At 37.8% G+C, this 12,894-nt stretch overlaps 1 protein-coding gene across 3 annotated transcripts in view; it reads left to right on the top strand.

Annotated features, from left to right (window-relative positions):
* Positions 1-12,894, top strand: part of LOC149080456 (uncharacterized) — a 1,573,269-nt gene that overhangs the window by 83,895 nt on the left and 1,476,480 nt on the right. For all 3 annotated transcript variants that reach the window (XM_089239569.1, XM_089239571.1, XM_089239572.1), the window contains exon 5: positions 3,398-3,466. In XM_089239569.1, coding sequence (XP_089095695.1) covers positions 3,398-3,466 — 69 coding nt within the window. The remainder of the gene's footprint in view (positions 1-3,397; positions 3,467-12,894) is intronic.

Genomic DNA, 12,894 nt, shown 5'->3' with positions numbered 1-12,894 from the left:
TCGCATGCAAGATGCCGCGCAGTTCGGAGCTCTCTGATTTCGAGAAAGGTATAATTGTCGGGTATCACAAAAATGACCGATCCTTAAGGGACATATCTAGCGAGCTGAAGTACCCAAAATCGACAGTGGTGTATGTGATTAAGAAGTGGAAGGTGAGCTGTGATTGTCGGAATTTGCCCCGAGTCGGCAGAACAACGAAACTGGGAGATACAGACCGACGGGTGCTGTCCAGAGAAATTCAGAAGAACCGCACCCAACCGATGGCCCTCATCCGTGAGGAGTTTCAACAGGCATCCGGGAGTATTGTTTCAATGAATACCATCCGTAAGGAAGCACATCTGATTGGTTTTCATGGTCGTGCTGCTGCCCATAAGCCTTTGATCACAAAGTCCAACCGCGTTGCTCGGTTAATGTGGTGCAAAGCACATCGAAATTGGACCGTAGATCAGTGGAAACGGGTTCTTTGGAGCGGCGAATCAAGGTTCACCCTTTACCGTTCGGATGGCAGGGTCTGGCATCTGCCTGGATAACGTCTCCTGCCAGAATGCTTTGTGCCAACCGTCAAGTTCGGCGGAGGTGGAATTATGGTCTGGGGGTGTTTCTCCTGGTATGGACTGGGACCCTTGGTCCCCATTCGTGGTAAGCTCAACGCCGATGGCTACTGCACTTGGATGACAATGTGCTTCCTACGTTGTGGCAGTTTTACGGGGTGGACCCCTGTTACTTCCAGGACGACAATGCCAGCTGTCATACTGCGAGGTTAACCAAGGCTTGGTATGGTGCCAATGGGGTTCATCGAATGGACTGGCCTGCCCAGAGCCCAGATCTGAACCCTATCGAGAACCTCTGGGACGGGTTGGATCGCCGAATTAAGGGGTGCCCTACCCGTCCAAAATCGGTGAAGGAACTGACATGTCTTCTCCAAGCCGAGTGGAAGAAAATACCACTAGCCGTCACACAAGGACTTGTGGAAAGTATGCCCCGGAAGGTTCACGCTGTAATTGCCTCTCGTGGAGGCTCTACCAACTATCGATTTTGAATAAAATTAGTTTTTCTTTTCTATCACAGGTGTCCAAATACTTATTGGTAGATAGTGTATATAGATATGTATAGAAAAATGTACATTATGAAAATTTAATTTTTGTCGAAACTCCAATACCAGCGCCATAGGCAGCTGTAACACGCAATTTAGTGAAAAAAATACCATTTAGGCTATGGAAGCCAGGAAATGCTCTCACAAACATTCTGTGTTAAGCCAATATCAGGGTGTTCCCCCTGATGAGAGCCCTAGACATTGGCTATGACTTTTTTAAATTTTAAATTCTTATTTGAATTTTTCATTTGTAAATTCTTCGATTGAAAAAGTTTCATTGTTTTGCTTTCTCTTTCTAGTCCCACTGGCTAGTTGCGCAAAAATCTCCCTAAGGCTAACTGCACACTACGGTTCGGCTACTGCGGTTGATCATATCAGCAACCGTGGAATTTTGCGTAGAACACACTGCTGTTTAGCAACCGGGGTTTTTATTTTTTAATGTCATGTGACATCTCGGGATTGGCTACATTATTTTTGCCAAGCTGAAGTTGGCTGCAGTTAGCATGCAAATTCGTGCTCATAAGTTGCATTCAGTAAAACCCCTCTTAACGGACGCCCCTCAGATGCGGTCACTCCCTCTTTTATGGCCAAAAAATAATTAATATATAAAAGTGTTTATTTCAAATTCCTGATTAACGGTCCCCCTCCTTCACGGACGAATTTTTTTGTCCTGTCGGTGTCCCCAAAAGAGAGGTTTTACTGTATATACTAATAAAAATTTTCAGGTAATTAAATTATTTAATTTTCTGTAACAATATTTGCCGTTTGAAATTAATTCGGGGTTGAAGAAAGACAAGTTAACCTATTTTTGACCGCTCTTACAATTCGTGACCAAATCGCACAATCTTTTTTATATATGATAACTGGCTATTTAAATAACATTATTGAAGTTTCAAAAAATTGGACATGAATTTAGCACGTTTTTCTTTGTAATTAAAGTAAATTTTAAATTAATTAAATTTCTGATAATAATTTTGGGAAACCCCATGTGAACAAAAAAAGTCAAGGAAAAAAAATTATTTCTTTTAATAGTCAGGAAAAAAAAAGATAGAAAATCGGAATGAGATTACTGAGAATTTCAGCTTTTAAAAACTTTAAAACATCAAATTTCATTGAAAACAAATTTTAAAAACACTATGATAATACTAATTAAACCTTTCAGTTCCCAAAAATGTTCATTTCAAGAAAACATTTATGTGAAAAATATCTGAAAAAATATCAAACAAAGCATCGCACAAACACAACGTTAGTCAAAAATGGGATAAAAAGAAAACTTCATGAAAATATTGATGATTAACGTCTTCGTATATATTTGTATACACAGACGTACTGTTTCGAGACTTCGTTGTTTGCGAGGGATCGATCCCCTTCCTTATGGATCTGCACCTGTCGCACCTGTACATACGGCACCAGGGCTGGAACTAGGGAGGAGCAGGCGGAACTGATGTCAGGGCCGTCTTAAGAGTATCATGGGCCCTCGGGGCAAGTGGTTTTTCGGAGTCCTATCTGGTAAATTCTAGAATTCGAAATTAACGATCACAGAAATTTTATTTCTGAATTTCTTATCAATTGCATAAAAAATTTCCATAAATTTGTAACATCAATTTCAATAAATAATTATTGAAATTATTTTTAAAAACGAATAATCCACGTAGTAACATATAATAAGCTTTTGAAATCTATATTTTTTCCGCGGAAACGTCAGCCGATTTCGATCTGCCAACAGGGAAAAAACTTTGGCCAGGAACGTGGAGTTTTGTGCTTCCCCGAAAGTCCACACGCCAAGCAAAAGCGTATGAATTTCGCCACACGCTTCCCTTTACACACACAATTCTGAACGGGGCCTTCTTTCGTGCAGGAGACGCAAGAATGTGTCTCTTTTTAACAACGCGCTCTTGAACGCCGCGTTCCTAACCGCCCTCCAATCCTTCGCGCAAGAACGTCCCGCTCCGGGCGTGCGGGGAAGATTGTACGTGTAAAGGGGCCTTAAGGGTGTGGGTTGGCTAAAAAAAACTGATTTTCAAGTTTTTCACCAGTCCCCCACCCTCACGCTGCACATAGAAATCCTGTTTGTATAGGAAACTCGGATATACCTTCTTAGACAGAAAACAACGGTATGTGTGCTACTTTCAGGAAAAAGAATTCCCTCTTTCAGCTATAGCTTTCATTCGTATCCTCTGAAGTTTGAAAACATAACATAGACCGCTGTTCGGCTTATCGCATTATTTGATGATATAGACTCAATGACATTCCATTTGCAGCATTCGTAATATTAATAATATTTATTATTCACTTTCTTTGCAGGGTGAAGTAGGGGAGCACGGGTCTCATGGTGTTCCGGGAAATCCTGGCCCGCCAGGGCCACCTGGAGATGTATGTATATTCAATATGTTTTAGAGAATAATAGAGTGGATTCACATCTACAGGCACACACATCTGGTATCAGACACGCAAATATTACCTGATATATACCCAACGAATTCATATCTACCGTTTAAATATGAATTCGTTCGTACCAGATAGCCGGGAATGTTAGTTAATGTTGTTCATAACAGTATAGACGGGGGAACTACCCAACTCCGACTAGAATAGCTTCTCGATTGACAATAAAACAGAGGGCGAATTAAAATGTGCTCTAATAAACGCTGGAAGCTTCAATTAATGAGATAGACTTTTTAGAAATTATTTCTGCTATGGAGGGCACTGATCTAATAGCCATAACAGAATCTTAGGCAAATTATGGGGGATGAATCCTTCTTATATATGCATGCGATATTTTTTTTTCAGAAACAGATCTAGTAGGAAAGAAGGTGGAGTCATGATTTACGTGAAATCATGTTTGTATGCAAGAATGTGTAACGTACAGAGTAATAATACTGGAAATACATGGGTTGAGCTTGAAAACAAAAATCGCCATGAGCTTATGGCAGAAGTTTGTTATAATACACTGAATATGGATCAGACCTACATTTCCACAAGTTCATGATGAAATTTTCTGCATGTGTAAACATGAGGGTAAATATACTGTATTATGGGATTTCAACTAAGTGTGTATCGATTGATTCCCGGATATCATTCGTTCTATTGTGATCACCAGTTTGTTAACTTTGCTTGTAACTTTATATAAATACTAGGGAGGCTCTGCCCCCCTGCCGCCTTTGGCGGCCAACCCCCCCCCCCCCCACTTTTCTTCACAACATATCTTGTTTATTTCGTCCCACTTCATCAGCGTGCTATGGAAAGAGACGTGTGAAAGCACCAGCTTACTGAAGAAGCGAATTTTAATAAAAATAATGATAAAGCAACAAAAAACAAATGAGATTCATCAAGCACCCCCCAAAATTGGAGCCCCAGATTCAATTCGCTGAATTTTAGTGGAGCCCACACTGGATATATCTCGGGCTACCGATGTGTCGCAAATTTTACAATGTTAAACAACAAAAATCAATGAGATACATCCAGGGGCCCCGAATTAGAACCTATCAACATTCTCATGGAGCACTGACCTGGAAGCTTGTCGGACACACCCCTGTAAGGGGATACGAAAATTTTTCATTTTTTTCAGTTTTGCAAAGAAATAAAATCCAGGGCCCCACATCCAGTAGCGGGAACACAATACGCAGATTTTTAGTGGGGAATCCAGACTGGATTTATCTCGGTCTTCCGCTGTTGCAAATTGTATAATGTTAAAAAACAAAAAGAATCAGATTCATCTAGAGCCCCAAAATGAAACCTGTAAACATGGGGCCCCCGACTTGGAAGCTTGTCGGTCATCCTTCACTGCGAGTGCCATGAAAAATTTTAATTTGTATTCGTTTTACCAATGAATAAAAGCTAGGGCCCCCAATCAGTTGCCCGTTGTATTCGCATACTTTTAGTGGGGCCCCAGACTGTCTTTATCTCGGGCATCCGCTGTTGCAAATTCTGCAACAGAAAATAATGAGATTCATCCAGCTCCCCCAAAATGAAACCTGTAAACATGGGGCCCCCGACTTGGAAGCTTGTCGGTGATCCCCCGCTGCGATTGCCGTGAAACATTTTCATTTGTATTCATTTTACCAACGAATAAAATCCAGGGGCCCCCAACCTATTACCCGGGACACCAATTCGCATACTTTCAGTGGGGCCCCAGACTGGCTATATCTCGGGCATCCGCTGTTGCAAATTCTACAACAGAAAAGAATGAGATTCATCCAGGGCCCCGAAATTGAAACCTGTAAGCATGGGGCCCCGACTTGGAAGCTTGTCGGTCATCCCCCGGTGAGAATGCCATGAAAAATTTTAATTTGTATTCGTTTTACCAACGAATAAAATCCAGGGCCCCAACCAATTACCCGGGACACCAATTCGCATACTTTTAGTGGGGCCCCATACTGGCTTTATCTCGGGCATCCGCTGTTGCAAATTCTACAACAGAAAAGAATGAGATTCATCCAGGGCCCCCAAAATGAAACCTGTAAACATGGGGCCCCCGACTTGGCGACTTGGCGACTTGGAAGCTTGTCAGTCATATCCCGCTGCGATGGCAATGAAACATTTTCATTTGTATGCGTTTTACCAACGAATAAAATCCAGGACCACCCACGTAACTACCCGTGACCGCATTCGCAAATTTTTTGGAGCCCCCAGACTGGATATATCTTGCGCTTCCGCTATCGCAAATTTTTCAACGTTAAAGCAGCAAGAAAACAATGAGATCCATCAAGGGACCCTGGAAATGAAAACTTTTAACTTTCCCATGAAGGTATACGTACAATCCCCCCCGGGTACCCCGACCCTGTGTGTTGGGAGCACTGTTGTTATATGTATATTATACATATAGATACCTCTAGGCATGACCCCCCCCCCCCACAAGGGCAGGGCTGACAGGACCAGAACGATTCTTATCACTTTTTGATTTTTCACACTATAAATTAACCACAGAGGGGCCTGAAAAGCTGGTTTGGGGGGTCGCCATCTAAATTCCAGCCTAAGGGCCCTGCTGTAGGATATGGGAGCCTCTCGATACATGCACTTAACATGGTCCCGATGGGTCGAATGGGTCCCAACATGTGCTAGAGTTAAATGAATACTTGACCCAAAATCGAACCGACTTCCGTAACACAAAAACGTAACAGATTTCCGTCACTCAAAAACTTCACCCACTTCCGTCATTCGGTTGCTTAGCAACAGGCCCTTCTCGAGTTTGTGTTTTTATATTATAGAGTACATATCGCGGGTAAACCTATTACTAAAAGAATGGCTCCTTCTTTTCGAAGAACCAATGTCATGGTAAGGTGTCGGAAAAGGTCATATTTTATATTAAAAGAAAAATGCATATATACACAAATAAAAATTCTGACGCGTTGTGAGTGCAACAATATCAACTTTCAATCAAGTGTTAGGTATTCCAAAATGTATTAGCATTCAGATGTGCCAGAAGCTGGTGCTTCGACGTTGGTTCCATTATCAATGGAATATGTTCTTCAAGAATGCTCTGTCTATACATTTTTCCGTCCTTTTCTGATATAATTAAAGTTTTATCCTTCCGAAGTATAAAGCAGTTATTTGTAGGACTTTGGTCGCTCGTCGGTCGATTAGGAAGCTTTTCTCTTTGACAGGTTTTTTTTTTTTTGTATTTGGGACAACGTTCTTACACTTGCAGGTTGAAATAAATGTCAAACAATAGTTTACGGCGAAACTCTTCTAATTGCTTCTACGGTGTTTTAGGGTGTGATTTTAAAATATTTTTGTATTTCATACATGATTTATACACCTTTAACATCGCTTTTACTCGTTTATGTTGGATAGAATGAATGGAAGCTCTTGACCATATTTCTTCAATTTTTGCCACAATGTGCTCTAGTTCTTTATACGTGGGCTCTTTATTAGTTTCATTATCACGTTTTATCTTATGACGGTTCCACTCATAGAACTTCATAACATCTTCCTAGGTTGGTAACATATTGCATTTAATGTCATTTAAATCACAAAATAACGGGCATTTCTACTTTGAACGAGCACGATCTATGAGGAAAATGGCACAAACGAGCGCGACACAACCTCGCCTTATTTCAGCCGGATTATACTGGGAAACATGGGTGCCGCATGCGCACGCGTACGGTCTTCCTAGACTCTCCCCCACTCTACCCACCCATCCACTCCTCACACCTACAACGTGGCGGATTGCCTATGTTTGTAAAAAGTAACGTAATTGGTCGAAAGCCTAACTGAAACCTACCTTGAAAATAAAAATAAAAAATATCGAAAAAATCAAAAAATCTATATCAATCCGGAGACAGTTACACTAATCAGAATATAAAAAAAATCATAAGTGTTATTTTGAGTCCATTTAGCACCTTTTCATCGCTGTGCCTTTTAAAAAATGCGAATTTTATTTTTTCGACCCACCCTAATATGCATATATCCTATGGCTACGAAAACGCCTGTATCCTAAGCGAAGGCGAGTAAGAATATGATCGCCTTCTCCAACTCTATCTCAAAACTGCTAGTCATCGGACAGAGAAAATTTAGTGGAGGAGGGGGGGGGGTTACCAGGAATTTATCGAACATGTGGGGACATGGTTTTAACAACAAGCAATTTCTGTGAACTAGAGTTTCTTTTCTTCTTTTTTTGCCATATGGCCACCACCGAATTTGTAGGCTGGTAGGATAGAAAGGTTTATGGTAGAGTATAAAATCTTTTTTTTTAATTGTTTAGTTTTTGAGAACAGTCTTTAATAGCGACATTTTTGGAGTTCTCAATGACGGATGACTAATAAAAGAGAGGGCATGTGTGTGCGTTCAGAGTACAATTAAAGGTATTTCGTGTTTTTTGTTTTTTTCCCCATTATATTTTATAGGAACAGAGAGAGTTGACACACCCCTCTCCCCCTTCCCTACAATCTAATCCTTTCGTATACAACCAACACCCCTATAGATAAGAAAGCCTCCACACTGCTGGTAGGATTGGTGGAGGCTGAAGGAAGATGAAGCAGTAAACGATCAACCATGTTTGCACGTGTTTTTTATTCGTTGGTGTTAGTGTTTTTAAGTTTGTTAGGCGACATTTTAAAATTTATTTTTGTGTTATATTCCTTTTTTTAATTTCAATTAATCATCCCTCGTGGATGCCAAGAGACAGAGAGGCTTCTCTTATTTTAATTTACTGAAGAATAAGATCGATCATCGAAGGCTGGATCTGGGCTGAGGAAGGACATCAGTGCCGAAAGTTTTCGAGTAAGTATTTTTATTGGATTTATTTTTATCCCTACCAGTGAAAATTATAACATTATTTACAATGAATAAAACAAAAGAATTTATATCTGTTTTAAGTAGTGGAAATATTGTGGGATTTTATATAATTTGCGGAATAGGATTATGCAATATATTTGTGTGTAAATTTTGCCTAAATCTATCCTGGCAAAACTACATTCATGCTGCATAGAAATAATTATTTGTTTTAAAATACGGTGAGACCTTGATATAACGATAATCTGTGAACCAAAAAAATTTACATATATTGTTGTAGAGGGATTATCATTATATTGAGAGGCATCAGTTTAGCACTAGAGTATAAACATTTCCAAACAAGACTGGAAAAACATCGCTGTATCCAGTATCGTTGCAACGAGATTTCACTAATTAATTTTTAAAAACTACTTCGATTCTAAAGTACATTGTATATATAAAATTTGGGTAAGTTGGCTAGAAAGATAGTGACTTAGCAACAGTATTGAATATTGTATTAATTTTTTTTAATTTTTGGTTTTCATCAACTTATACTAAACAATTATTTTTATACCCAAGGACTAGGGTTAGAGTAACTGCTTTTAATCTAATAAAGGGAAGAACTTATTTCATATGGATGAATTAGTGTTTAGTCATGCAGATAACTGAAAAATATGTAATTCTATTTATGAGTAATATTTTTTACTATATTTTCTTACAGGATTTTGTTCTTGCTCCAGTATACAACTGGCTGAGGATTCTTGTGGAGACTCAACTATTCTTTACTAGTATGCTAGTTATAAACAAATAATTGATGGCGAGTGCATTTCTACAGCTATAATTAAAAGCTTCAACCCCTAACCAGAGTAGCCTACAAGGAAAAGTTCTATTTTTCGTCTTTGGATATGCTGTCAGTGTAAAAAAAATTGAAAGAGATGACCAAGAAGAACTTTTTTTTTCATTCATATTATCAACACAAAACTTTTGACGATAATTTGAAAGCTAACTTAATGTTGCATGTTTTTGTTAGGATTTTTGATTCAAAACTGGGTAAGTTTTCATTTTCAAGTCAGTAATATAAATTATCTCAATTATTTTAAAATGTATGGTAAATGTATAGATGATCTACACAGAGAAAAATTTCTACCACCTGTTTGCAAACTGTTATTAAATAAGAAAATAATTTATACTATCAGATAATAGGACAGGACTGGACAAATTGAAAAAAAATCTAGGCACCCCAACAATTTTTTAGTTGCTAAAAAAATTTTACCTGAAGAAAAAGGTCCAAAATTATTTTTTTTAAACATTTCAGGGCACATTGACCCTCTTTGATGTTGCAGATATACTGCTATAAATTCCAAAATTTTATGCTGCACTCAACCTGCAACTCAACAACACAAAAAAATTTTAGGTGCCAATACCAATTTTTTAGTCACCATGGTGGCCTGTAATAGAATATCATAGACTGTTTGGTATACTCTTATATCTAGTCTGTTTTATCTAAATAAAGTTGATGGCATTTGATGATTAGTATGAAAAATATATACACATATAATAACCTTAATGAAATGCTTTCATGAAAATTTGAAACTAACAAAACTATACATTACATTCCCATTTTTCATTCATGTACATGATCTCGAAGGCAATTTGAAATGCGCTTTAAATGCAAAAGAATCCAATAATGATGGTCTTAATCACTTATTCAATGTATGTGAGGATATTTCGAATGAATCTCTAGTTTATGTTGAAGACAAACAAAAACAATAGCTTTTGTAAAAGAGCAAATCCATTTGATTAAATATACTTGAACTTTACGTAGCTGTTGTACATATTTTATAATTTGGTGTGTGTTCACTTCTTCACTCAATATGTTCTCATGCATAGATATTTATAGGTAGTTAATCTGCAGTAATTCCTCATGCACAAATTATTCGAACGATAATTCCTGATAATATCGTCAATCCTAGTGCAGAGCAATCTGATGACCAATCACTACTGTATGTAGAAGTTTATTACTTGAATGAATCAGACAAAAAGTGAAGCTTCTAATGGATGAAATTAATCTCAAACCATTCCTTGATTTTAAGTGGGGTAGGGGGGGGGGGTTCTACGAGAGTGTCACATATTTTGAACTGTGTCTGAAATAACTGAATCAACCAGCAAAAATTATAAAATATCTTTATATTATCAATATTTTGCGGAGGGGCATCGAAGAATCACAAATGTGTTTCAGTTGCAACGTTGAGAAATTTGTATGATGAATCAAGAAACACAATTAAACATTGCCATACACTAACTTCCATACATTAAATGGGAATTTTTATAAGTTTTACTATTATCTGTGCGAAAATTTATTTCTAATATGTTGCTTGTGGCAATTTTGTATAAATTTTATCAATTTTTTTGAATAAATATCGGAATTTTTGTAATTTGAAGTTGTGTGTTTTCTTTGCTTCCTCGTTTTATTTTGAAGTTATCAGTTCAACTATAAGAGCTGTAGAAAAAGGGATGTTTATAATTCATCTTATGCTGATTTATATTAATTTGTCTAGCTTTGCAAATAATTATTTTGTATTTATTTTTAAAATATTTTCTGAACAGAGTAAGAGAACGGAAGATATATATATTGCAAAAGTTTAATTTTTCTCTTCATGATTAAGGTAGTAAGTTGAAATTAAGAGCAAATACTTTTTTAATTAAAAAAAAATCAATGCAAGCAACCGATTTTTCATAGTTTGTTTATATCGAACTTAAGAAATCTGTAAAAGAAAATTGATTCAGTTGGGCTTGAAAGGCAAGATGTTATGAAGGAAGAAAAACGATCGTCCCCGCGATCAGCCTCCCCTCCGTGACGTCACGACTTCAGTGTGGAGGCTTTCTTATCTGTAGGGGTGTTGGTACAGCCCAATCTGTGTTTAGAATTACTGCTGGTTGGATTGCTGGATAGGGTTCATTCCAAGAAAGTAGGGCTGCCGTTAAATTGCGTTTGCCATGACTGGAATCATGGATATTCTATTACAGGCCACCATGGTGACTAAAAAATTGGTATTGGCACCTAAAATTTTTTTGTGTTGTTTAGTTGCAAGTTGAGTGCAGCATAAAATTTTGGAATTTATAGCAGTATATCTGCAACATCAAAGAGGGTCAATGTGCCCTGAAATGTTTAAAAAAAATAATTTTGGACCTTTTTCTTCAGGTAAAATTTTTTTAGCAACTAAAAAATTGTTGGGGTGCCTAGATTTTTTTTCAATTTGTCCAGTCCTGTCCTATTATCTGATAGTATAAATTATTTTCTTATTTAATAACAGTTTGCAAACAGGTGGTAGAAAATTTTCTCTGTGTAGATCATCTATACATTTACCATACATTTTAAAATAATTGAGATAATTTATATTACTGACTTGAAAAGGAAAACTTACCCAGTTTTGAATCAAAAATCCTAACAAAAACATGCAACATTAAGTTAGCTTTCAAATTATCGTCAAAAGTTTTGTGTTGATAATATGAATGAAAAAAAAAAAAGTTCTTCTTGGTCATCTCTTTCAATTTTTTTAAGTCGGTTTTGTCTGATCGAGTTTCAACTAATAAAAGCACTCTGCTTCAAAAAGAATTTGAGCAACGCATCGCAGACACACATAGGGGGAAGGAGGGGGTTCAAGGATATAGAAAGAAGGTACATAACTACAACTCAAAATGGGGTGTCATCCCTGCTCAGGAAAACTAGCTGGTGCTCAGGAAAACTAGCTGGGAATAAGTTGACGCTGGCCGTTTTTGGATAGAAATGTTGGGGAAGATCTTTGTTGAGAAACTCTTGTCTTTTTTTGCGGGCCAGTATACCAGCCAAAAGTAGCGAGTTTTTTACTTTTGTTAGTACATCTTTCAGGGACACAACTAACGTCAAATAAATTAGGATACATATTTAGAATTTTTTTTTAAAAAAAACATTTAAAGGACACTCTAACTTCGAAACTATTTATTGGCCGAATTTTTGAACGGTGTAGCTCAGCAATACCATTCGAATGATTGGTGTTACTCGAGCAACACGAGTACACTTGTTCCGACGTCCCGAACCACACACCTACGACGAACGGTTGATGAGATGAAGCATAAATTATCAGTTACAGGTCACCCTGTATATGCATATATACAAGGGCGTAGCCGGGGGGGGGGGACTTGGGGGTCTGGTCCCCCCCGAAATGTGAGAAAATGACCGAAAAAAGGGAAAAAGATGGCCAAATCCATTGTTCTGTCACTTTGGTCCCCCCCCCCGAAATGAAAGTGGTCCCCCCCCGAACGAAATTTCTGGCTACGCCCCTGCATATATATACAGTGGAACCTCGACAAGTCGACACCCGAAAGGTATCGATGAATATGTCAACTTGAGCAGATGTCAAGCTAACGAAGTTTTATTTGATCTTATACTTTGATTTTAAAATATATTTTACCTGCTCAAAAGTAGTTTAACACTCGAATTCTATCATCGAGTTAGGAAAAATAAAATTGCCTGCAATTTTTTTTATGGAAAAGTTCTGAATAATCTTGAATTAGGGTGAAAAAAACCCCAAAATATTTATTACTAGGGGGGG

The sequence above is a fragment of the Pholcus phalangioides genome, unplaced genomic scaffold, assembly GCF_987345545.1.
Source record: "Pholcus phalangioides strain wild (caught in Gottingen) unplaced genomic scaffold, Ppha-v1.0 ptg000011l_1, whole genome shotgun sequence".
NCBI classification, from domain to species: Eukaryota; Metazoa; Arthropoda; class Arachnida; order Araneae; family Pholcidae; genus Pholcus; species Pholcus phalangioides.
Note: the sequence above shows the minus strand (reverse complement) of the source record. Positions and strands in the feature narration are given on the sequence as shown.